The sequence below is a fragment of the Oxyura jamaicensis genome, chromosome 2, assembly GCF_011077185.1.
Source record: "Oxyura jamaicensis isolate SHBP4307 breed ruddy duck chromosome 2, BPBGC_Ojam_1.0, whole genome shotgun sequence".
Classification (NCBI taxonomy): domain Eukaryota; kingdom Metazoa; phylum Chordata; class Aves; order Anseriformes; family Anatidae; genus Oxyura; species Oxyura jamaicensis.
In genome coordinates, this window is record NC_048894.1 from 59,780,647 (window position 1) to 59,808,456 (window position 27,810).

Genomic DNA, 27,810 nt, shown 5'->3' on the forward strand with positions numbered 1-27,810 from the left:
GGCACTGAAAGACTCTACTTCTGCCTCTAAGTTGGTTGTTCAACTTGCTTAACTTACCGCCCTTTCCATTATCCTGGAGTCTATACTGAATCTCCTTTGTTACTGTTAAAAGAAATGTTAAACCTACTATTTCCAAGAAGCAGCAAACTACCACTGAAGCAGCATGTCTTGGTGCTTAACAAGAAACGCACAGTCTTAGCAGATTATTATACCACCAAATTAGATCCATTTGTGAGGGTCAAAGGAAGGAAAAAAAAAAAAAAAAAGATAACTGCATGTATCTGGGACTAGCTTTTGCATCCAGTCCTCCTGTTCTGAGCCATTTACCCCTCTAAGGGGGCAAAATTTGCCCTCTGTCAAAGGTCTCCACATTTACGGCTTTAGTTAGCCATGTCTGTGCTCCAACTTCCTCTTTATTTGGGTTTTCATGATAATAGACTAGTGAAGGAATTTTCTCTTAGTAATATTCAAACCATCCCCAGTGGTTTTCTCAGACATGAGGTAGGTGGGGGAAATGAGGACACAGCAAACTAGACAGAAGCAAAGGAAACTGCAATTTATCACTTAAAAGTATAGTATTTAAGTATTTATAATACAGAAACAGCATTTTAAGGCTACAACAAATTGGTAATTGCTAAAAACTCCACCTGTTTCAGGCATTCTTTACCAATTGACCATACAAAAGAAAAAAAAATAAATTAATCCTTAGCAACAGGGAGCAATAGCATTCATATCATTGGCATTGCTTGTTAGTGTTGATACTGCAGTACATGTTGTTTGGTATAACGATATACAAGTCTTGAAACAAATTTCCCAGCAGTAGTATCCTTGTATAGACTGAATAAAGGTTATTTTCTACAGGGAGGTATCTTATAAGAAAAAACAGTAGGGGAGGCCACAGAAGTGAGAGGATCCTATGGAGCTTTTTGTATTTAACAACAATCAATGGGTTTTATGGAAAATCATTGAGCAAAATGTGAGCTGCAAGCTCACTACCCCATACTGATGTTATTTATAACCTTAGTCTTAAACTGCAGGAAAAGTACACTTCCGTTCTATGGGGAATACATTAAAAGTATAAAGAGCAGATAAAAAGACAGAGCATTTCATGGATCACCAAGAACAAAATCCACTCAAATGAGCTTAGAGTTGGTTTCTTGGCTTTCACTGATGGAGAAGGACTATAAGGCATTGCCCAAGAGGAAAAAGCTGTTACCTAAGTGTGTTTGTTACCTCATGCATAAACATGGCATTACTGTAACACAAATACATGCATATACGGTGTTTGCTCCTAACTAACTCTGTCAAGACTGTATTATCATTTTGTATGATTAGGAATTAGGACAGATTTCTACTCCTGCTTTGCATACAGTGGTTGTCTTTTTTTTTTTTTTTTTTTTTTTTTTTTTAATAAACACTTAGGTGTTAAAAGATGAATAGCTGCCGGTTTGAGGTTTGCAAGATAGCAGGAAGGATAATTTTTTCCTTTCTGTGTTGCCTAGGTAAATCATCATTAACATCCTATATGTGAAGTGCTAACCATAGTAATACAAGTTTTTAACTTATCAGGGATGCAGACATGACATATTTGTTGAGTAACCCTATCTGTAGAAAATGGCACAGTATGAAGAGGGTCAGCTGGTGCTTATCCAGCACCAGCAGGGTCTCCAGCTTGTCTACTGAATTAAGTCTCGATGCCAGGAATATTGTTTCTCACTTGTTTAAAAAAAAAGACTAAAGTTACTTCAGGGCTACACAAGAACATCTTATTTGCCAAATACCAACATCATTGGCTAGTTTAAATCTCAGAATAAATAAGACATTCTAAAGGCATATGACTCAAATCTGAGCATGCTCCTCACAATAAACTGAATAATTCTGAAGAACAAAGAGAGAAGAGGAGAGTTTATGATGTAACTTGTTACCTGCAGATGGCAGACTGGCTATAGGCTGGGCCTTCGGTGGCGCTTAGGGCTTGGCCAACTTGAGTCTGTGTCAGGCCAAGGGACAGGCGCCGGATTTTAAAAGCTTTGGCAAATTCTCGGATTTCTTCCAGATTCACCCCATCCACTTCTCCAGTGGCTGTTTGAGGATCTGTTGAAATATTTTTTGAATTGTGTCAGTTCTTCATATCACATACGAGTGGGCTAGGCTTACACCATGTTTCATTGTCAAGCTGTTCATGTTTATTTTAATCACAGAATACTTCTCCCTTTCTCTTCTTCACCAAACAGAAACAAGCTTGACTTGCTAGGTGTGTTATGAAGCATGAAGATTGCTAAAATGCTAACTATGCAGCCATGCTTCCAAGTGGTGATGAACGATGTTCAAAGACATATTTCGTTGCTGAACTCCTGAGAAAAGGCCAACTCACCTCAGAGTGAGGGAGTGGCTGGGCTCCACACTGTCATCTGTGCCTTGCAAAATCTCCCCCACTTTTGACAAGCCATGTTCCCTGTGTTCCCTTCTCATTACATACAGAAGAAAGGCACCTGTTAATGTATTTATTTGCAGTCTATGGGGACTGCTAAACATGCACATAAACTGCTTTTTTTTTTTTTTTTTTTTCTTTTCAATTTGAAATCAAGACTTTCCACTTAATTTAAAATTAATGTTAAATAAGGAAATTCATAAACCTTCCTTCCCTTTTCTGCAACAACCAGTTCAAACCACCAGTCAAGCATCCAAACTAACCCAGCAAAAGAACAAGCCCAAGCACAAAAAAATCCTCCTTCATTTAAAAATCATCTTTTAAAATATGCCCCTGTGAGAAGCAGCCTTTCAAGCTTTTCTTTCTGCCTCCCATCAGGTTGATAATCAAGGAGCACTGTATTTGCAACATCAGCCATTAGGTTTTAGATGGTAATGCTGCACAATTTTTTACTTTTACATTAGCTCCTCAGAAGATAATGCTTATGATGCTGTGAGAATAAATCTGTCCTTCCTCCTCATAGCGGTTTTACTGACACAGAAGCCTTTGTCCCTGAAAGGGCACATAATAAAGCATGTCTACCACAGGAAAGCTCCTTTGGTGCTAGATAACTCGGTCAATTTAGGACTTATCAAGGGAAATGACACAACAGCTGGAGAATGGAACTTTTTTTCCCCCCAAGCTACTGATCCCTGGCTAAATGAAAGTGTTTGCCAAGCTGGAGACAGCATGGGACTGGGATGGTGGAAGATTTCAAAGTGTTGTGCAATCCTGCGTGTAGTGAAGCCATTCTCCCAGTGAGACATCTCTATTGTTCTTCACCTCATTCCTCAGACTTCGTAGGTGAAAAGTTTGCAGCACAATAACCCATCAATTTCTGTAAATGCAAGCAGTTGTCCAAGGACAGTGCTAGACTACATTACTATTCTGAACCCTATATTACAGTGGCTCCTGCTAGTGCTGCTATAGCTAAGGGCATGACAGCACTACAGTAACAGGGCTTTTATTTTCAGGGGTTTATAAACCTGATGTAAAATTCTCTTATGATGGAAATGTCCTATAAAAAATCTTTTAGTCCAATAATAGAGACAGAGGAAGAGGTTTTTCTGCTATATAAATTCAGCCTATATTGATTTGAAGCCTGAGTGAAAGAAGCACACGAAGAAATAGGATTTTAAAAATACACATCCATGTAACCATGGACTACATGAACTATGTGTACAGGTAAACACATACACAGGCTGAACCTGGTTTTGACAATGCACCACACTCCTGCTCTCAGTGCTGTGCTTGAGCTCAGCTGAATGTACATCCATATACTCAATCAGTGTAAATTTAGGATACATATTATTTGCTTGTTAGTAGTGGGGGGCTATTAGAGAGGCTACTCAGATTTGAAAAGTAATTGCTTTTGCAGATGTGAAATATTCCTACTTACCCTATACATGGTCTACCTAGCATACCAGTTGTGATTTTCATGGATACAGAGTGGAGCTGGATACTTATCAGCCCTTTGGTTCTATGAAGAGCAAATGATATATGTACAAAATATAATAAATTATAATGGCCTTGAAGATTCCCTTGAGTAAATTGCACTAAGATGGTGACTCTCCTTACCGTTTTCCTTCCTTTTAAGGCCTCTGACTAGGGTGGTCAGGGATGTGACAAAGTACAATTCAGATGTTCCCAGAGAACTCTCAATGTAGCAAACTCTATTGCTGTCACCTGTAACCCTTCTCCCCCTCAAACTCTTGTGAGGAATAACAAGGGAGTTAAAAAAGCTAAGGGGTTATATGCCTGCTCATAGTTATGCAGAAATTCTGTCATGTTCTGCTGAATTCTTCTGGTACAATGCTTAGAAAACCGAGTATCATGAAAAGTCCTTTCCTGCTTGGGGGTTTTGGATGAGAGAACAATTAGGCTGAGCTCTCCTTAAAATAAGAAAGAAAATTATGATGCACTTCAGTAATATAGGAGTAGATCCTTATATGTGGTGTAGCATTTGTTGACAAAAAGGCTTCACTCTTATATAGTGTCTTTGGGAGGAAGAAAGTGCTAACGGGCGGACAAAAACACTGAAGTCTTTTATCCCCGAACTCTAGGAAAAACAGTCAGAACCACTTCTACTTCAGGTGTGATTCAAAGCCCTTTGAAATCATATAAATAATCCCTTGAATTCTATCAGCTTCATATTACTCACACAATACTACAAAGCCTTTTCTACTGATATCATATAACAGCACCAGTCTGTTTTACTCTGTTGCCATTAAAATGCATCAATACATAATCTTGGACCCTGTGGACTAATACATACACACATGCATAAATATACACAAATAGATAATGGATTTGTTTTTAATAAGTTCTGAGCTCTCAGAACACTTAACTGTATAGTTTTCTTCACATTTTAGGAAGAGAAGTTGATTGAAGACTGTAAATAAACTGATGCTTTTCAAATTAAACGGATATCATAGAGAAGGCTGCACAGTGCCAAGAGGAAAATAAAGAATACCAAACTCATTGAGTGGTTAGGATCTACAGTTTCAGCATTTAGAGTAAAGATTCCCAAGGTACATTATGGCTTTATACTCTATTGCTGCTGTGTCTATGAAACTAACAGGCACTGAACAAAGGTGAGAGTTCTCTGGGACCACTGTATGGGACATATGTATAGCAGAAGAACAAAAAGGAAGGCAGCTAAAATTCCCCCACATGTCCTGGTGAATGGTGAAGGTGGGTGAGCAGAGCAGAAGAAAAAAAAATCACAGGCTCTCCTGCACTGAAAACCATTTTTTTTTTCCTTCTGAAGGAAATACTACTCCCACTTTTGAATTCTTTCAAAATTCCACGAGTTTGTTGGTGAAGGCAAAGTCATTGTGATTTTAATAGTGACAGGAAAGAGTTGCTACAGAGAATCACTGAACCCTGAAAGACAAAGAAAATTCCTGTTGTGCAGAATTCTGCCTCGGGAGGGATTACAGGTGATTTCCCCAGTCAGACATGAGGAGAAAGAGCTGGCAGAGGAAGTCCAAGAGAACGTAAATTGGTTGAGAGAGGTGGGACAAAACACTGTTAATGAGAAATAGACTGAAGCTCATGGGAAAGAGAAGAATAATTTGTTGTGGGAGGTATTTAAATTTAATAGTAACAGATGACAGTAAAATGAATTTGGAAGGAAGAAAGGACCTTCATGGAGACACAGATCTCCAAGCATGAGGGGAAAACAAACAGCAATTTCCACAATAAAGAATATATGGTAGAAAAGGTAAAGAAATAAGAAGAAAATGAAATGTAAAAAAGGAGGAATGACAATGTAGAATTGAATGAAGAGAAAACAAAGGAAAGAAAGGATAAAACAACATGAAAAAAAAAAAAACAACAACACACAGAAAGAGCATGAAGAGTGGAGATGAATCTTGCAGTCATTACTTAGGCAGACCTTCTTTTAAAATGTCCTTTCTCTGGAAACATAATTGTTTTTTCTTAAGAACTAGCTTTGGTTGCTGGTGAGGAATGATGGAGTGAGGATGAGACAACAGGGAGAAGCTATGAAGAATGAAACAGTGCAGGGAAAAAAAGGACAATAAAAATAAATAAATAAAATAAAATAAAATAAAATATTATGGGAATAATAGAGGAATAAATCTATAAAATAGAGGAATAAATCTATAAAATAAAAGAAGGGAAGTAGTAAGAGATTAAGGAAATGTACTTTTTTAGAAGTTAGGAAACGTTAAAAAATGTAATATCATAAAGAAGATATGACTAGAATGAAAACTGAAATGAATAAAAACAAAGAACCTGAAACACTGAAGTTACTAAAGACCAATCCTAATCCCTTTATCAAGGGATTTTAATAATTTCACTCATATGACATCTGCATCATGCTACTCTCTCTCAGTAAGCGTGCAGAGCCTTGCCTGAACCAATTATTTAACTACTGAAGTTGCTGTAAGCAACCCAATTAATAAAATAAGGTAGCTGAATTTGTCCTGAACTTTACTACATTTGCAACAGTTTCTGGAATATGGTGAATCTCTACTGAGGTACTTGACTCTGGAAGGCTGGACTACAGCTTTGGAATGAATGAGAAATTGAAAATGGCCATACTCCTGCCTCACAAGCAGTAAAGCAGTTAAAGAGGTATAAAGAGATATTCAGGAGGCCACAAGCCTCTTGATTTCTGTTTCTCAGTTTCTTGCTACCCACAGGCCTATGGATTTATTTCATGACCACCGACTCATTGCAGGCCTTATCCCACTAAAGACTTTGGATGAACTTTGGCAGGCTCTAGGTTTCAATTGCAGGCCTGTTAAACAAAGCTCTGCTGGCCACTGGGGGAGCTGGGATGCTAAGAAGGCTCTGTCCCATCATGGGCCACGTGCTTGGCATAGAGGTGATCCTACCCTTCAGGGATCTGCACCCAGAAACTGAGTGTATTCTGCAAGTGAGCAAAACAGGGAGGCACTTTCTGTCCATTTGTCCATGTGCAGGCACAGTTGTATGCAAATGGGTTTTTATACTCCTAAAGCAATTTTCAAATTCATGAAGATCAATTAAGACTGTTTATCTAAAAGGGTGCTATTATCAACAACAATGAAAAACTGTAAAAAATGCATCTTGCTTTACTTTTCATGTTTTGTTACACAGGTGGTTTGATCTTTTCCTACTGAAATGACTGTATTTTCCTCTTTCTTGTAGGCTCTTTTCACATTACTAGAAACCAGTGGGTAGCTCTCTTGTTCTCTGGAACACTGGCACTTATATGTCATCTGAAGCAGGCTTATGAAAGCAGTGTTAAATCCAGTTTGTAGTTGGCTAGATGTTATCAAGAATATTCTGGATAACTATCAAGGATAACCGTTTTGTTGATCTCTCCCTTACATTATGCACCCTTTTGGTCTTGAATAGCTAGGTACTGGATGAAGCCTGAAAAATAAGTTTAGATCAGTTCCATAACTGTTTATTCTTGTGCCATTATCATCACACTTTTTTTTTTTTTTCACAGGCAATTCCTGTAATAACCCTCTCCCTTTGGAATGCTCTTAAGACCTGAGTCCCAATGAATTAGTTCCCATAGACAACACAGCCCTCAGTCTCCATGTATGAAAAGTATTTTCTTTGCCCTGAGCTCCCCACTTATTGATTTAATCAAGCTGTTCTTCAGTTTTGAGCAAAGGAGAAGAACTCCAACTATCTTCTCTGTTTCATTCATGATCACTGGCAGGGTATTAACTATGGCTAATTTTGCCTGGCATTTGCCATTATAAGACAAATTTGAGCTCAACCATATCTGAGAATGAGGTTAATAAAATATGTTGTTCTGCCCAGGTTAAAAGAAAGAAAGAAAGAAACAAACTAACAAAAAGGAATAACCTCTATTGTTTTAGAAGCTTCTGTATTCCTGCCATTTGAAGCTTGGCCTTGATAGCTGTCAGGGAGATAACTTTCATGTCAATAGTAGACTTCTCGCCATCCCAAGTAAAAATCTATCTCTAACAAGTCCAGCCAGGTGAGCTTCCAAAGTTCCTATTTCCTCGGTAGAGATTCGTTACACCTCTGCATAGTCTTCTTTAAGGTTTTCTCTGTACTGAGGACGTTTGAGCCTAAGACTGCAGGAGATGGAGAAGAACTCCTCCTGCTATGGTTGTGGATCTGGCCAGCTTTGGGCCATGATGACAGTAAAGACAAGGAGACTGACTTACCTCTCTTCTGGTCATCATTTTCCACACTCTTCCAATGACTTTCAGGGAGAGTGGAAGTGGATTTGGACACAGAAGAGGCAAAAAATAACCCTGAATCTGAAGAAAAAGAAATGAAGGAAGGGAAAAAAAATGTAGACTACGTTTGGAGTGGAGGGAGAGAGGGTCTGACTGTAGAGAAAGAAAGTAGGACTCACTAGGGTAGAGGAAAGAAAACTGGAAAAAAAAAAAGAGGCAGCATTAGTGATAAAGCAAGGCAGAAGAGGACAGTGATTACCTGATAAGAATGCTGGTAAAAGGCACACAGAGATGGTCTAGGGACAGAGACCATCTGGAAGCTGGAGGAGGACTAAAGTGAGAATAGAAATTGAGGGATGATGGACTGTGGGGGAAAGAACAGCAGTGAGAAGGCTGAGGAAAGAAGAAAGTAAGTACTGCGGCCACGTGAATGTAGATTATGTGAAGAATGGCGTGAGGAAGTAATGGGACTGGAACAGAACAAGTGTTAAAGAAGTCAGGCCTGAGAGGAACAAGTAAAAAAAGATGATGTTCATTTGTGCATCTCCCCCTCTCCCCTGAACTGATATTCACGTGCCTTGTATGCCTCTGCCCTCAGCCAAACCCATGAGCACATTGTGTGTCTTATTCCCTTTTAGAGCAGGACAAACAAGATGATAACACAACCTATCAGCTTCTTCATCCATTCAACCGACAGAAGATCTCATATTTCCAGCTTGGAATATAAGTATTATCTCACCATATGACTGACTCACATCACTATTCTGCTTTTGTAACAACCTTGAAATATATCCAAGAAAAAAACGAAGCTAAAAGAACAACCTTAGAGTTGCACAAATAAATACTAAGACATTATAAAATGCTGGGGCAACAGTAGCCTGCTGTGCTGGTCTGAGCACCAGGCCATTTTTTTCCACAGTCTCCTGCCTTGTCCAGTGCACAAGATGAATTGTGCTTCATTACAGAGGAACTGATTAAATTATTGCCTTTTAACTTGTTCAGTGTGTGGCCCTAGACCTCTGCTAAAGCTCTTCACCAAAGACATAGTTATTCACTTCCTCTTGAGCTTTTCTATTTTTTGAAATCTTAATTTATTTTCTTGTGTTTCTGTAAGATGAGGGTCTTCCCCTTCTCATTCACAGACAAGTGGACAGATATTAAAGCAAAGGCATTTTTGGCTACCCAGTCAAGGTCAAGTAGAAGATGATTTTTTAGACTGTGGCTTTAAATGGTGCTTTATACAGTTCCACAGTAAAAGTGCACTTTGAATTGTAACTGTGAGTACCACGTTCTTCTGTAAATTAAAGTCCAGAGTCTCAAGCTGGATATTGAGGGAACACTTATGAAAAATCTGTTGTATGTATGTGACTTGTCTGCCATTGTACCATAATTATGTTGCAGACAGAGCTGCAGCTCCTCAGTCCTCTGCTGCCAGAAGCAAGACCAACCCTCACCCTACCTGAAATGTCACAAACTGGGCAACAGTTTAGTGAACCAGGTAGAGAACAAACCCTGGGACAGTGTCCTCCCATATTACATGATTCATCCCTTGAACAGTGATGCGAAGAGTGAAGGATGAGTTAAAAAACAATAGTGATTCTGTGGTCTTAATGACAACACATTTGGTTATTAGAAAATACATGTTAAATAGGAGTTAGATACAGTTGCACAAAGTACTCTTTTCCTAGTATTTCCTAAACTTTGAGTGATTTAGCTTGTAAATTTAGAAGGGCTTCCTCCATGTTGCTTTTATTGTGTAGAGTGCTTATCCGCATGGGGAAATTCACTGAAATAACTTTTTGGGGTAGAGTACCCCTCAATAGTTATTGTAGAATATATATTTTTTATAACAGTGTCTGCAAGGGAAGCTATTCTGGACCAGCAACTGAGAAGAAACTTATTCTGCACCAGCTATTTTAGTCAATTTTCCCACATAGGTAAAGGGTAACTATGAATTTTTAATGTGAAATATCTTATTCAACTTCTTTCCAGAAGCTTGTCTACATGAGAAACTTTACTGACAGAACAATAGCAGTATATTTCACTGTAATTATATCTATATCTATACATTTTATGTACTTACAGCTACCCATGTAGTTGTGTTTATTTCTGAATAGAAGTATTCACATTGGGAATTATACTAGCATAATTTTACCACTATAGCTCTGCTAGTAATTTTCTCATGTAAACAATCTCTGAAGTAATCCAATCAAGATTAAAAAACAAACAAACAAAAAAAACAACAAAAAACAAACAACAAACAAACAAACAAACAAACAAACAAAAAACTTTCCCAAGCCCTCCATAAGCTTGCATCCATCATATATTTTCTATTATCAACACGATGTGAGTTGCACTGTTCACTTGAAGTATGCACGCAGCATACCTTTGAACAAGGTCATCCAATACAGTTAGATTTTTGCAGATGTGCAAAAACTGTTAATGTTTCTTATGCATACTTCTAGCCTGTTGTTCTTGCTATGTGAAGACCAAAGTTAATGCTAATTAGGTAACAGTGAAGACTGAAACGTGTGACTTAGAAGAAAGGGCTGGTCAGGAGGTTAGCTGTTACAATCCCAACCATGAAACTCAGTTATTTTACTGCAGCATGATGCTCTCTCCTCTCCCACATCTTACAGTTCTTGGTTGCTTAAATTGTATAAGCTTTTTTGGTCAAGAAAGGTCTCTTGTTCTAGATTTGTGCAGTGCTACATTTTGTAAAGCAGTTTGCTACAATAACTAAGCAAACAAACAATAAAGAAAAAGCAACTTAAGCAGAAGGAAGAGACTCTGCCCACCAAATATTAAGCAATTATACTGACTGAATCAAAAAAAATGAATTTCAGAAAAACATAAACTACATTTGAGTTTTAATAATTGCCCAGCGTTGACAAAGTCAATTAACAGCTGCTACCATTTTAATGAACATTTTTAGCAGTTTGCAATTTCTCAAGGCATGTCTACCTTAAGCCCCATCCATCACAGCACTTAGCAGTTCTTATTGGCAAGAGTCACTCTAGTTAGCAATATACAATCTAATATATGGAAAAAAAAAAAAAAAAAAAAAGGAAGGAAAGCAGATCAGGAAACTCAGCAGTAAGGAGGACAAACAGGGGGGGAGAAGTAAGGAGAGACAGGGAGCAATACTTACTGCTGACTAATTGGCCAACACTCAAAGCTGAAGAGGAGGAGGATGAGGAGGAAGAAGAGGAAGCCTGACGCACTGGGCTTTGAGACATAGATGCTTGACTGTGAGCCAAATGCAGGAGATTGGATTGTGAGGCTGCTTGTCCCACTTGCGTCTGGGAGGGCTGATGGAGCTAAATGTTAAAATGTAAAAATAGGTATTTAGAAAATGAAGCAGTAATAGGAAACCTTCAATGCACCATCTCACCCATCTATTTCCAGGGAACAAATTCCCTAAGAACATTAAATACCACAGACTTGGTTCAGGTGACAGTGTTACAGTAGCAACAATTTGAACTCCCTTGCATCCTGACTTGCCATTTTTGTTCTCAGTTTAAGCAGAAAATTAATCTAATTAGCAGCTAAATACTTGTTTGAAATGGATGATGAGAGATCTATGACATTCTCAGCAGCATTCTGATTTAATAAATACATGTCCTTACCTGTTTTCTGACTCAAGAAGTCAGACTTTTATTCCCTACATGGATTCTCATATAAATCATTATTGTTTCAAAAGGATCCTTTCATACTGCAGGACCAGGGCCAAGAACAGTGGGAATGGGGAAAAGAAGATAAGGTGGGGGGAGATCCCTTTCCTACAGAAAGGAATAGTTTGTTGTATGACATTGGATCTAGCAAACAAACTAAAATGTTGAAACCTTCTCAAACGATAAATTGTCCTTTCTTAAAACACACAGTGAAACTTCTGAACCCCATTCGCATCAGGACTGTGTCAAGTAAGACATATCTAAAAAGTCCAGCAAGTTCTGTAGATGCAAATGATACGCTGTGATATATGCATCTGGCTTTAGAAATGTTTGTTTACACATTTTACAGTAGTGTAGTCTTTGGTCTTTCACTAGAGGAAAACAACCATTATTCCCTGCAGCCTAAAATAAGGGATTGAAAACTAAGATTCTCTGCTGCTGATTTTTACATAAAACTTCCAGAAAATCCAAAAGGTAGTCTCTATACAGAATTAAGGTACATGATAGTGTTGTGGTTTAACCTGGCTGGCAGCTCAACACCACAGAGCCATTTGCTCACTCCCCACCCCCAGTGGGATGGGGGAGAGAATGGGAAAAAAAAAAAAGGAAAAGCTCATGGGTTGAGAAAAAGACAGTTTAGTAGAACAGAAAAGGAAGAGAAATAATAATAACAATGAGAACAGTAATAATAATAATATGTACAAAAAAATGATATAAGATGCAATTGCTTACCACCCGCTGACTGATGCCCAGCCTGTCCCCAAGCAGTGGTCCCCTCTACCCCGTCCAGCCCCCCCATATTATATGTTCAGCATGACATCATATGGTATGGGACATCCCTTTGGCCAGTTTGGGTCAGCTGTCCTGGTTCTGTCCCCTCCCAGCTCCTGCTGCACCCCCTAGCCTGTCTGCTGGCAGGACAGAGCGAGAAGCTGAAAAGTCCTTGGCTTAGTGCAAGCACTGCTCTGCAACAACTAAAACATCAGCATGTTATCAGCATTTTTCTCATCCTAAATCCAAAACACAGCACCATACCAGCTACTAGGAGGAAAATTAACTCTATCCTAACCAAAACCAGGACAGACAGACTTACAGTTTTGCCTCTAGTCATCCAATACAGCTTTCATAGCCTCCTAATATAGTAACATAGTCCTGAGGCACTCAGGTGACTGGTACTTAACATACCTTTATTTTATATCGATCCTTGATACTGATCAAAAAAGATTGACAAAACGTACTAAAAGGCTTCACTTTTAAGCGATAGCCATTATTTATATTCTCAGAAAGGGGTAAAAATACAGGTCTGTTTGGCCTTGCTCAAAGTCAGTGATTTAAATCAATTTCTTTAATTCTAAGGAATGTAAGCTTTTCTCTTTTGATATTTAACTGAACAAATGACTTTGGAAAAGGAGCTGAGTTCATTAGTAATACTAGAATTATTATATGCTCTCAGAACACATAGAAATGACTGATGCTAAGTAGACAACAAATTGTTGTTGGCACAGTAGATAAAGGCACCTGATCACAGTCAAAATGAATGGAATACATATGAACAATTTTAATGACATTATTCCTGTTACGAGTCTGCTTAAGAATGGAAAAACTACAACTCTTTTTTTTTTTTTTTTTTTTTTTTTTCCCCACATTGAACAATGTAACATAAAATGAAGCCAGAAACCTTGAGCTATCCTTTAATAACAATGAAAATTACTTATCTGTCCAAGTTTAGTCTATTCTGACTTTTCTACGGATTAATAAATAAAAACATTTTATTATCTTGAGGAGCTTTTCTTTTCTAACAAGTTTTAAAAGAGAAAACTGGCACTGTATCAAAGGGATAACAGTTGAGAAACTGATTGAAAGGCTACCAGGTTTCAGACTCATGCAGGCATTGGGCATCTGTGAAAAAAAAATCACTAAGCACTGGATTTTATCTACAGAGCACTTCCAACCCAAAATGTCTACTTTTGTACTATCTTCTTTTAGGGAAGGAGACTACTAGAAAGGCTGGCCTCCTCTGAATGCTGCAGAAAATGATGGCCCATCCATTACACATGCAGAACTCCAGGCTGGAGCCTTTAGAAATCAGACTGGAAAAGAGAATTCATTTGGGCACGGGGTCTGTTGTCACAGGGATTGTCTGGCAAAACTAAAGATTTCTGCCTAGGTGAGGGAAGAAAAATACTGTATTTAGATGAGTTAGATGCTTCCACACTGGCTGGAATAGTCTTAGAGATGTTAGTGTTTATCTGCGAGGATGGAGGAGCAAATGCGGTGGCTATTTTTAAAAAGAAAGATCTGCAAAATTATAGTCTAGTCAACTAAACTTCAAACTCCGGAAAAGTGCTGAAGAAAATAATCAAACAATTTGCAAGCACCTGAAAGAAAACAAGGTAGTAACAGACAACATGGATTGTTAGGAACAAACTGTGTCACACCAGTCTGATCTCCCTGTAAGACAGGGTAATTGGCCTTGTGGACAGGGAAAAAGCAGTAGGTGGTTTGACTTTACAAGTCTTTTGACACTCCCTCGTGTGACATTCTTTATAACCTAGGGAAACATAGTTTAGATGAAACTGCTGCAGAATGAATGCAAAAGTAGTTGGAAATCAGACCTGAGAGGATGGTTATCTATCTGCTGAAACAGACGTGTGCATGGATGGTGCTTCACAGAAGCAGAAACAGGAAAGACTATTCAATATTTTCCTAACGACCTGGATGATGAAGAATAGGATATGTTTACTAAATTTACATGTTGATGCCATCCTGGGAGGGACTTTTGGTAGGCTGAAATACAGGATTAGAATTCATAATGATCATGTCAGTTTGAATGTGCCACCAAGAACAGCAGTGTTGCAAACATGAAGAAAAGGCAACTTCCATAGCGAACTGTGTGAGCAAGAGTGATGTCTGTAATGCATGTGAAGAATCTTCTTTTCTACTAATCACTGGAATGGCCTCTGTAAAGCCAGCACTGTGTCCATAGCTGGATGCCACACTTGAGAAAAAAAAATGGACTCCCAAAGGCCTGGGAGTTATGTGAAGCTTATGAAGATGCCTGGAAGGAACTGGTCATGTTTAATGTAAAGAAAGGAAGACTCTGCAGGATATGTAATCTGCCTCAAATACAGGCAGAGCTAATGAAAAGAAGAGAGAATGAGTCTGTCCTGTATTTTGTAGAGGACAGGATGAAGTGCAATACTCTGCAAGATTCAAATTAGATGGTGGAAAAAGCTTTCTAACATGGCAGTGAGGCACTGGCATTAATTACTGGGGGAACTGACAAGGTTCATATGAGAGTGCTTAGCAGCAAGTTAGATGAATACAGGAACAGGTGCTTCACCTGGGAACAGCAGAGGTGATTGGATAATCTCTTGAACTATAGCTTTCCAGCCTTATTTTTTTAAGATTCTGTGTCATTTTCTACCAGTATTTCTCAGGTAGAAATACATGGTCATGTAAGAGACGGATAGCATATGCAACATGTTCAGGCCACAATACACATATAGTACCTGAAAGTTCAACTGCTGAGTATGGACACAGTAAAACGAATGTTTCCAGAAAGCACCAAAATGAGTGGACATTCTCCAGTTTGCACCCGCAAAGTAAGCACACATCCACCATGTAGCACATGCACAGTACGCTGATTAAGTCTAGGAAATGTTTGATTATCTTCACAAGTTTTGCACACTGCATTTGCAAATGCATTTGTGAAATAACTGGGATCCCAAGAACCTTGGCGGTTTCTTTTGTTAAACCTCTGGGAATCTTTGGCTGAATGTATGAGATTGTCAGAATTTTAGCTGGACAAAAAGTTCTATGGAGAGTAAAGTCTGGATGAAGAGTGACCTTAGGTGCAACAGCAATTGTTGGTTTCTAACTCAGTGCTTATGAGGGAAAATGGAACAATGGGGTTGGAAAAGCTGAAGAGTCACCTTAAAGCCTGACCAGGGACTAAGGAAGGATTCTATCTTCTACACCCTACATAATTTTCAGCACACCCCCTGTTTTACAGATGTGACGGTTAAGCTGTAAATGTCCTGCTTAAAGAACAATGATAGTTATCTATGACATGAAATTGTATTAAAATACTCTCTCTCTTTTCATCTACTATAATTTCCATTCCAGAAATAGCCTTAAGGAGAGGCGACGATTAGATTATGAATTAGATTCCAGATGACAGAATCAATTCAAACTTGCAATAGCTGACTTTTCCCAATTTTGGACACGTACATATGATATGAATTATATTTATGACTGTTGTGCATTTTCCATCCAAAGACAGAAGAAGGCACAGAAATTACAGAAGCAGTTGCTGTAAGTGCCATTCTGTGTAGGTGGATATAGTAGACATGCCGAGAATGATGACTGTATGCAACACTGATCAGTATCTGGCAGGAATATATCTATGCACACTACAGCTAGAGGAATAGGATGAATATGAGAAACATAAAGTGCAGCATAATGCTTTATAAGAATAAGTTGGAAAATGCAAAGGGCCTGATTCTTATCTCCTTTACATCAGTTTTACATTCTGCTGTCAACAGTGAAGGTGGTATTGCTTGATAATGGCAAAGAAAAATGAATTAGGTCTGTAAGACTGAATTTTATTCTTAAATTATGTGTGTAGTATATTCCCGCTCCTGGGATTGTTGACTTGAACCCTACATTTAGGTACCCTCATGAGATCAATATTGTTTCCTGCATCCAGAAAGTTATGGGATAGTGACAGGGAAACATGGAATTTTACATTAGCTCAGGAAAGGCAGAAAGGCTAAGTGGAAATAAAGAAACAACTTTTGAGAGTTGCTGTGTATCATAATAGAACTGCTAGTGGTTCTATAAAGTCTGGAGAAAAAAAAAACAGGGCAAATTATGGCCCTAACAGAAAGGAGAAGAAGCCAATGGGCTTAAATTACAGTTACAGTGGCTAGGGTCAGGCAATAGGAAGACCTTTTTAATGCTAAGGAAAAGCAGCCTAAGTTGCCTTGGGATGTCAGGGAATCTCCACCACTGGAGGTTCTTGAGAACAGGTTAAACAAACAATTTTTTCATGCTTCCCCTTTTCCTGTAAGCTGAGCTCTCCGATCATTCTACAGTTCCTAAAATGTTCCACGTGCCTTTTTTTTTTTTTTTTTTTGAGAAAGAGTGGTGGTGTACCATAGCCTTTATTTGATTTGAGAGCACCATGGCAGAAGAAATCTGTCTTCAAATCTACTCATACTGCATGACCAGACATGGGCTTCAAAAATGTTTTCTTAAATCTTCCAGCAAGTTAAAAGAACAAGTCATTACACATATCCCCACACTTCATTCTAAATTGTTTTCACAGCAATTCTGCCAGAATGTTTCCACTGGGGCCAGAATACTGTACCCCACCACCCAAATTTAGCTTACTCAACTAAATTCAAGTAAATGAATATATGAATATGAAAACTATTTGATGCTTAATGAGTATTTTTTCCCTGAGTATAAGATAATATAGTATAGAGGACCTCTATACACATTGCTGAGACTGACAGAATAGATACATTTGGAAACTAGAATAAGAAAGCTCTTTGGGTCCACAAAGGCTGTGCACATGCTCATCTCTGAATGAAGACAAAAGGAAAGAACTCCTGGTGTGGTGTGGACACAACTGGGGATAGGACTTTGGCAGCATCTGACTAGGATTTCCATTTGATGACTTACTGTGGGATCAAAATATGCGTTGTAATTGCAGGTCTCTGGGCTCTCTAAATGTTGTGGAGAACACAGATGGTTGTCTGTAGAACATATAATCTTTTATGCAGATTAAGCGCATTGGTCATCTTTCTTAGTCCCAGCAGGAATTATGTAATATCACTGTTACAGTAATAGACTTAAAGGTATAGGTAAGGGTGTAATTCAAAAGTAACAGCAATGTTCCTACAGCAAAGTGTTTTACTTTCTCTATGGCTCAGTTCCTTAGAATGATATGGGTAGTGTAGTAATATCTTCCTATTCCCAAAGGTGTGGTGCAGTTATATTGTCTTTTTTTGAGAAATCCTATTCCTGCAAGTGCAGATGCCATAAAGAAAACTGATCAGGAAGAGACCTGTTGCAAGCCAAATGTTAATGCAATGAAGGTATTACAGGTATTAAAGGTATTCTTGTAATCTTGAGTATTGAAATCCACGGACAAAATGACATGATGCAATGCTGATGATAGAGAAAAAGAGAAAAAGTGAGAAAAATTGTCATCCACATCACTGAAAGTCATCTATTATAAAAAGAAAAAGAAAAAAAAGTTGGACTGAGACAAAACAGTTTAGTGGCTATGTTCAAACACAGAAAAAATAAGAGTGCATTTCTCATAAAACAGGACAGCAACAAAGTAATAAGAGCACAACAGAGAAAAAAAAAAGATTGAGAGCTGGTTAGATTTTAACTGAAGAGAGGAAAACAAGGGATTGCATGGTGTTGTGATAATGAGATGGTAGAGTGTATGTGGTAAGTTGAGACTGCAGAAAGAAAATGTCTGGCATGGAATTGGGAAAGTAGCTGTACTAAGAATGACCATAGACTCATCTGAGAGCTGTCTTTTCAACAACTAATCTGGAGCATGACAGCCAATGACAATGAAGATTGGGAACTGACTATGTAAGAAAATGTTGCCTAGGAGCTTGTTTTATTGTGTTAAGAGTTGGCAGAAGCCCAAAGCTAGTAGTGCTATAAGACACGATGAAATATGAAAAGTTCTGGCAGGCACTGTAGATAAAACACAACTGAGGACAACTGAGACTACAGGCCAGATTTAATGAATCTAGTATGTAGAAAGGAAAAGCCAGACAACTGCAAGAAGGGAACCCTCTTGATGAGGTACACTGGAGAATGATATAACGTGCAGAAGGTGTTTCCGTGTGCTATAGGCAAGCAAATGGTTATGAAAACACAAGCTATTAGGAAACCTGTTTAAAGAATCTATAAACAAGAGCGTATTTTGAATCCCAGTGTTTTCTGGCAGCTGGATTCTTCTTACCTAACTTCACTCATGCAAGAATTAGTTTTCTATCCTAAAACAGCTATCTTAGCTCCCTCTCTAGTTAATGGAGACAACAGATACTTTTAGATACGTGTAAGAGATTCAATTTATCTCAAATGGTGCTTTTTTCAGCACTGCGAGTTGCCTTCTGGACATGCCTATCTCTCTGTTCCTCTATGGGAAATCTAGTTAACTAGCTTTCACCAGGTATCTAACAGCTGTATGGCTAATGTTAAGCAAGGTGAATCATTTCCTCTATTTCTGACCCTCCCAAGACTCCAATTTTTGGTCCAAGATCTTCTGTCAGTCATGTTGGTGCAAATATGTGTTGTTAAAAGTACAAAAGAACTCCTTAAAACAAGGTTTTCAAACTTGGTAGCAAACGACAAGACTAACAAATTGTTAGAACAAGATAATTTGTTCTTGGAAAAAATGTTCATTTAGCCATATGATCTGGATTGTGACAAAACCCCTCCTGAAAGGCATTGAAGGAAGTATAGAAGTTAAGGTAGCAAGGTACTTTTCTATAATGAGATATAGACGGCTTAAAAAAGCAAGAAACATAAAATTCAGGAAAAAATAATCATTTTTCAAGGAAGGAGACTACAAGTGGAGATCAAAGGATTTATAACAAATTTTGTTGACTGGTTGCAAGCAGCAAAAAAAGATGGTGAATAATGGTGAAGTTGAATTAGCAGGAGAAATGCATGAATTTCTTAAGTCAATATAGAATACCAAGAACAATTTACAGAACATGTTCACAACATACTAAGGGAGCATTATGACAGATGAAATACAGAGTAGGTGCAAAAGTGATTCACATTAAAAGGAAACATTTTAGTGACTCACATGGTAATGATCAGGGAAGCAAATATGTATCATTGTGGATACGTCTTCTTATTGAAAAGCCTGCTCAATGAGCAGAGATATAAAAAAAGCAGGATGATAGACTGTATTGAGATAAAGACAGAAAATAATGCTGAAAATATTATAATATTATTATATAAATCAGTGATGTATCCTCACTGTTTTCATGGCATTCAGTTCTGATCACAAAATCTCTAAGAGATTATTGTGGAAATTGAAATGGTTGAGAAATGGCCAGTAAAAATTATTAAAGCCAAAGCAGGACTTGTTTATGAACAGAGATAAGAAGGACAGACCACAACAGGAGTGAAAACAGCTGCCCCCTTTAGAAAGTCATTATAGCTTTTAGGAGAATTCTTAGTGTAGATGCTGCTGCTTAGTTTAGTAAAATCTTGGAAAACGGTGAAAACACTGAAGCTGTAACTATTCAAGGTAGTTTAAAGAGGAACACCCCAGCAGTGTGCTCAGGTAGCCAAGAAGGCTGACAGCATCCTGGCTTGTATCAGAAATAGTGTGGCCAGCAGGACTAGGGAAGAAATTGCCCCCCCTGTACTTGGCTCTGGTGAGACTAAACCTTGAAAACTGCGTTCAGTTTTGGGCCTCTCACTACAAGGACATTGAGGTGCTGGAGTGTGTCCAGAGAAAGGCAACAAAGATGTTGAAGTGTCTGGAGAATAAGTCTTATTAGGAGTGTTTGAGGGAGCTGGGGTTATTTAGTCTGGAGAAGAGGAGGCTCAGGGAGACTTTATTGCACTCTACAAGTACTTGACAGGAGGTTGTAGTGGGGTGGGGGTCAGTCTCTTCTCCCACGCAACAAAAAATAAGACAAAGGGAAATGGCCTGAAGTTGTTCTAGAGGAGATTTAGGTTGGATATTAGGAAAATATTCTTCAGTGAGAGGGTTGTGAAGCATTGGATCAGGCTGCCCAGGGAAGTAATTGAGTCACCATCTCTGGAGGTATTCAGAAGGCACAAATATGTGGTGCTTAGGGACATGGCTTAGTAGTAGACTTGGCAGTGCTAGGCTAATGGTTGGACTTGATGATCTTAAAAGCCTTTTCCAACCTATGGTTCTACTGTGGGTAGTTTAAAGAGCATAAATCAAAAACATCTATTTATTCTTTAAAACTAGAGCAATAGGATTACAATGGAATTGATTGTGTACATTGAAAAGCAACCTATTTACAACAGAGAAGAAGAAACACTGCTTCACATTACACCTAAGTAATCTATGAACTCATTTCCATGAGGGGGCATTGAGGTTTTAGTCTGTCAAGTTTGAAAAAGTTGTATGAATATATAATGGACAAAGTCTACCCAAGTAAAGCTGACTAAAAACAATATACAAGGCATTAAAGTCTTCAGGCTTCAGGCAAAAAGTAAGCACTAACATAATCACAGAATCACAGAATCACAGAATTTCTAGGTTGGAAGAGACCTCAAGATCATCGAGTCCAACCTCTAACCTAACACTAACAGTCCCCACTAAACCATATCCCTAAGCTCTACATCTAAACGTCTTTTGAAGACTTCCAGGGATGGTGACTCCACCACCTCCCTGGGCAGCCTGTTCCAATGCCTCACAACCCTTTCAGTAAAGAAGCTCTTCCTAACATCTGACCTAAAACTCCCCTGGCGCAACTTTAGCCCATTCCCCCTCGTCCTGTCACCAGGCACGTGGGAGAACAGGCCAACCCCCACCTCTCTACAGCCTCCTTTAAGGTATCTGTAGAGAGCGATAAGGTCGCCCCTGAGCCTCCTCTTCTCCAGGCTGAACAAGCCCAGCTCCCTCAGCCGCTCCTCGTAGGACTTGTTCTCCAGGCCCCTCACCAGCTTCGTCGCCCTTCTTTGGACCCGCTCAAGCACCTCGATGTCCTTCTTGTAGCGAGGGGCCCAAAACTGAACACAGTACTCGAGGTACGGCCTCACCAGAGCCGAGTACAGGGGGACGATCACCTCCCTAGCCCTGCTGGTCACACTATTTCTGATACAAGCCAGGATGCCATTGGCCTTCTTGGCCACCTGAGCACACTGCTGGCTCATATTCAGCCGACTGTCCACTATCACTCCCAGGTCCTTCTCCGCCTGGCAGCTCTCCAACCACTCATCTCCCAGCCTGTAGCTCTGCCTGGGATTATTATGCCCCAGGTGCAGGACCCGGCACTTGGCCTTGTTAAACTTCATGCAGTTGACCCCAGCCCATCGGTGAAGCCTATCCAGATCCTCCTGCAGAGCCTTCCTACCCTCGAGCAGATCGTAACATGCATTACTTAGCAACTGAAACAGGCTACACAGGTTCGATTATTATGACTCAACCAACAAGCAGCAGCTTACTATCATCACTTGCAATCACCTCTTTCTCCTGCAGTACTTGGTTTCCAAGAAAGTGACAAGTTGAAGTTAAGCTAGGATCATCTATAACTGGAACATTTTACTACATTATTTATTTCCTCAATTATTCTCTGACATTCTCAAAACTTTACTTAAACTTGTCTTGTACTTTTTTTTTTCTTTCCCCTTCTGAAGCTTCTTTCATCAAGTTACAAGACAACAAATGCAGTGTGACACTATTTTCAAAAATATTTTGAATTCCTGCTGAGTCCTCTGAGTTTGAGCACTCACTTTGTCTGAAAGCAAGGTTTTAAACTTACTGCTAATTATGCTATCATCAGTCAAACAGTACAGTTTGGGTAAGTTTTCACCCAGGCAGTAAGATAAATTCAGGATCTCCTGATAGCTTGTATAATTCCATTTATTTTTCAAATGGTATGGCAGTCTGTATAGTACTATCTCAATTGCTTTTGACTGTCCATCAGAATTATTCCTATGAAGGATCTGACTCATAATTCATTTCTGTTCCCACTGAAATCATTGGCAAAATTTCTTCTTACTTCACTAAAAGCTGACGAGCCAGTAGAGGGAGCACAAACACACAGAAATAATTTTCTGTGGCTCCTATAAAAATGATAATGCATTGTATTTTTTTCATACAGTACTTCAGTACTTGCATTACCTTTTTTAATTATTATTTTATTTTATTTTATTTTTTATTTTTCCTGATCAAAAATACTTTCTAGACCAGATTCCGACAGATGCAGGTAAGGTGGTTCTGTGTAGTTTCGTGCTCCTTCCTGCAGCCTCTAGGACCACAGGTCTCCATGTGAGAAGCAAAGGCTGGACACGGACTCTAGCAAAATAATGTTTTCTACTTTCATAGCACTACTGGATGGACTAGCACAATATGGGGCACATATTTGACTTTTGGACCTAATCAGACGTCCCCAGACTGATGATCTGTGCTAGCTGTTAGCCTGTTCAGAATGCAACACAAGAGCACGCACATTGGGTGAACAAGCACGATACACCATGATATAGCTAAATAGTGAATTTCTGCCTTAAACCCCTGCTCTCAGTCAGCAAGCTGCAACCTTCAGCAGCAGTTTTTCCTTTGTGTAAGCTCAGTGCCACCAGTGGTGCAGAGAAAGGTAATAATTCTGTCTCTTCTCTGCCCACAGTCTACTGCTGGACATTGCCTGGAAGACGTTGCTTTTTGCTGCAGGACTCTGAAGGTGCAATGCTCTGCTGTTAAGAAGGTCTCAGGGAATAATACAAGACCACTATCCTCCTCTGTAATCCTAAATTTCATGAGTTTCAAATAGGATCTCAGGACTGTAATGGTTTTTGAGAGCTTCTCCCCATTAAGGAAGCTCCCCCTTCAGGGGACTGACTCAGAAACTGCTGCGTTTCTTATTCCAGTGTCAGGCTTTCCAATGCTGGAAACACAGAACTTGCCCTTCCATCCACCCTGCTTTATTTAAAACCTCATACATGTAACAATTGTCAAGGCACTTGCCAGCAGTGTAAGTGTACTCCCATTAAAGAAAATGGGGTTAGATAAATGACAAGTGTTTCTGAAAATTCCTTTGCTAGATCCTATAGAGCATAGGATGAAAAAAAAAAAAAAAAAAAAAAAAAAAAAAAGAATATAACCATTTGGATGTGAAATATTTTCAAAACAAACAAATCACTTCAGAGATCCATTGGATCTCTACCTCTAAAGTGGGGAAAAAAAATACTGAATTTGGAGGAGTATGTTTCTCAGAAACATACAAGAGACTGTCAGCTGGTGTTGGAGATATAGGCAGGACTAGCAAGCAAGCACTATCATCAATAGGAATGCCAAGCTGAATATTTTAGTGAGTGATACTTTTATAAGTACCTTTTTGGTAATTACATTTGATGTTTTTTTCCAACCTTAATCTTCTCCCTTTCAGAGAAAAAGGTACAATTCTTTGCTCTAGAGATGTAGGAAAAACTAATGAATTTGACTTTGAAGTACTATAAAAAGTAAAGAAATCTTTCTGGACCTCATTGAAGTTGCTACAGCCATCCTGAAGTCTGTGGACTATTTGGTGACTTACACTGAATAATAATTTCCATAAAAATCTTTTATTTCCTTTCCTTTTCCCTAAAATCCTTTCCTTCAGTAAAGAGGACTACTAAACATGTGCATTTTTTCTTCTTTCCTTAGCATGTTCCAAAACATTTCAAAAGCCAGTCTACTGGGTGATCACCAACCAAGGAACTGAACTTTATAGGAGTCATATCCCTACTGTGCTTTATATGCCAAAGATTTCTGTTGACACTGTACTGACATTTAAAAAAGGAAAAAGAAAAGAGTAACTGAATAATAAATGAATGTATAAATATATGATATAAGATTATAAGACTATATTGTAATTACAAATATAATATGCAATAATATAATATATACAACAAAATTAATATTTTGTTAACAAAAACAGAAAGAAGTGGGAGTTTTTGGAAAGACTATGAGAGTCTGTAAGGACTAGAAGATTTTTGTGCATCTGTTTCAATAATCATTGAGGCTACAGACACTTTACCTGTTGGCCTGGTTTGAGTGGCGATAGTGTTATTCCCTGGGTATTGATCACTGGTAGTATCTGGTTGCCGATGACAGTAGCGATGATCTGACCCTGGGCATTGGTCAATAACTGTGGAGTTATTGGTTGCACCTGAAGGCCCTGAGCTCCACCTGCTGCCTGGCTGGAGGGGACTGGATTAGGCATCAGTGGAATTGTTCCAATAATCTGGAGAAAGCAACATAGAAATGGAAAATGAAAAAATGACACAAACTTGCCACACAAAATTATTTATTTTACCTGTGTTAAATCAAACTTAAGGTGATATAAGCACAGAGAGAGAAGTATGACCCACTGAGCGTACAAAAAATCATTCCTTTGCTGAGGTGATGAAGGCTTACAAAGTCATTTGTCAAGTCACATATCACTTACACATTTTAATGCTGTCCACTGCACCCTCCAACAAGTCTCCTGTGTCTGAGAGTGTACAAAACTAATGCTGGGCCATGCTCTGGCTCCTTGATGATGCTTTGTTCCCAGCTCACATTTGGATAGAGAATGAAGCAGGTGCAAATATCAGTCCTATAGAAAGTCTTGCTTTCTACAATGTTACCGTGTTCTTAACTGTGAACTGATGTGCTTATGTAATTTTCTGTGATTTACTGTTGGAAGAGATACTGGTTCCTTTCAGAATAAAGCCCATAAAGATACATTCATAAAAATGCAACTGCTTTTGGATGACAACGAAGTAAAACAACACAACAGCAGGAGAGCTGGTGTTAGATAAAACAGTTTAGCTAACATTTCTGGGGCAAGTACTTGCAGAAAGAGACACTTGTGACATTTCAGATTTGAGAACATAGTGATTTCCTAAAATGTGAATGTGCCTGTAAAACTAATATTGGATGAGTTGTCAAACAGATACTGTAAGAAAGCTTGTCAGTCAATAAGGTGCTAGGTTGAAGAAAGTTACTCTGCTCAAAGACTCTTTTTACAAGTATGACAGCATCAAAAAAAACTTCTGATGAAACTTGTCAATAAAACCAAATTTTTTTTTGCAAACAGTGAATGAAGCTAGAGTTATAGGATTATTGCAACAGGAAAGGTAAAAGAAAATGCAAAACATATCTCTATTTCCTTCAACATGCCTCTGAGTAAGCTCAGCTGTGATGTACAATGTGACAGCTTACACCAATGTCTTCAGTGGAAAGAGTGCACTTAGTTAGCTAATGGCAATTCAGCCATCACATGATGAGTGGTGACGTCATGATCAGTTTACCAAACTTAGCCAGTCAAAAAAAAACTTGGATGAGAAGCCCAGAGAGCCATAAAGAAAAGTAGGAGAGCTCTCCAACAGGAGGACCTGATAAAATGGCAAGCCTACTATAAGCTGTACTGTAAGAGCTGCAAGCGTTCAAAGCACTGCAGAGATATCATTTAGTTTCTCCTTAATACATTCCTGAAAAGTAGACAGATCAAGAAAGATTATTACCCCCATTTACAGAACATGAAAGTGAAGCACAATGGAGCATCTTCAGAAAGAGGCTGTGATTTGGTGAGTTAGCCTTCTGAGCTGGAATTGCCTATGAGTTTCTCTCTGCAGACCGCAGTACCTTTATACTTTCCTAAGGTGTCCCTAGTTGAACTGCAGCTGCTTCACAATTCATGAAAAAAGATGGCAGTTCATGGGGGAGGGAGGCATTTATCACATAATTATCAGATTTCAGAATGTTTTCTAAATCTAACTTTCAGCGTTAATTAAATACAACTTTCATGTGGTGGCGGTGCAACCTGTAAATTTGACCCAGTTCTTATTGACCTAAAGTACTTATGGGTCACAAGTATATTCTTTCACTTTGAACATATGTCACCAAACACGACGAATAATCCTTCTTAATTTTATCAGTAGAAACATAGCAAAGGCCTGTCCTTCCTTTACCATGTCAGTAAAGGACACGAACTTGGAGTGTCATTACTCTAATAGAACTTTAACTATCAAGGTCCTAATCCCAGCAAAGCAAAAAATGCTGTGCTGGTGTTATCAGTAATAGAAATGTTTGCATTCACATTTAAAATGCATTTCTTGGACTGCAGTTGGACATTTTATAGAATGACAGTGCTGAAGTGGACAGTTTGTAAGGTCAGAAGCAGAAGGCTATCTATATGTATTAATGTGTGTCACATGCTGTTCTGTATATGGTGGGCTGTACATGCACACAGCCAGACATGGAGTAAAGAAAGCACACAGCTAGGAGAGGCATTCCAGAAGGACAAATACACAAATGCCCTCAGGGGTTTGGTGTTACCATCATAGCCAGGGGTAAATCTGAATGGGAAATAGTTTTCCCAGTTAGTGAAATTTATGGAGATTTCAAGATCTATTTATTATTTTTATTTTTTTTTATTTTTTTTCATTTTATACCAAGATAAAGTAAAATCTTATCTGGTTAAAAAGCAAGCCACCTGTCTCCAGTAAACCAACAGGAAGGACTACTTCTTATGGTACGCATCTTTGATATGGCTAAGCCCAGATTCAAGTTTCCCCTTTCAAGTTCACTTATATCCAGGTACCCTTTCCCAAACATCCTCACAGCTCCCTGATTCACACTGCTTAGGTTTGGAGGATTAAGTAAAAGACTGACTGGGGAGGAGTCCTGCAACTGGATCCCTGCCTCAAACCTCGTGTGACTGTCCTGATGCTGGGCTAGATCATGAATCCTCTATCTGTGGTGAGAAAGTCCATTCTCTGGGGATTCCTGTCCTGTTAAAGTATTGGTTTGTACAGTCTGTCCTGTTAAAGTACTTGGTTGGAACTTTATGATGACAATTTATGATTTTGATACATTTAATTTTTTTGAACACAAAACGAGACCATGCCCCAGGATTAAGACACTAGCCCATGGAAGTATAGACTATCTCATTACCAGTGACTTCCCTAGTGGGGTGTGTACTGGGTCTGGCTGGGATGTTAACTTTCCCTGCTGCAGCCCAGACAGTGCTGTGCTCTGCACTTGTATCTAGAACAGCAGTGGTATCACACTGGTGTTGTGTCTGCTGCTGAGAAGTGCTGGCACAGCATCAGGACTCTCTCTAACCCTCCTAGGGGGTGAGCAAAAAAGTGAGAATGAAACATCCTCAGGGCAGCTGACCTAAACCAACCAAAGGGATATTCCATACCATACGATGTCACACTCAGCAATAAAAGGTGGAAAAAGGAAGAAGAGGGGAGGGGT

The 27,810-nt window shown here is 38.9% G+C and overlaps 1 protein-coding gene across 5 annotated transcripts in view; it reads right to left on the minus strand.

The window, feature by feature from the left end:
* The window catches only part of POU6F2 (POU class 6 homeobox 2), a 311,497-nt gene that overhangs the window by 5,758 nt on the left and 277,929 nt on the right, over positions 1-27,810 (minus strand). For all 5 annotated transcript variants that reach the window (XM_035319353.1, XM_035319352.1, XM_035319354.1 and 2 more), the window contains 3 exons: positions 24,599-24,805; positions 11,303-11,471; positions 1,926-2,094 (listed from right to left, as the gene is read on the minus strand). In XM_035319353.1, coding sequence (XP_035175244.1) covers positions 1,926-2,094; positions 11,303-11,471; positions 24,599-24,805 — 545 coding nt within the window. The remainder of the gene's footprint in view (positions 1-1,925; positions 2,095-11,302; positions 11,472-24,598; positions 24,806-27,810) is intronic.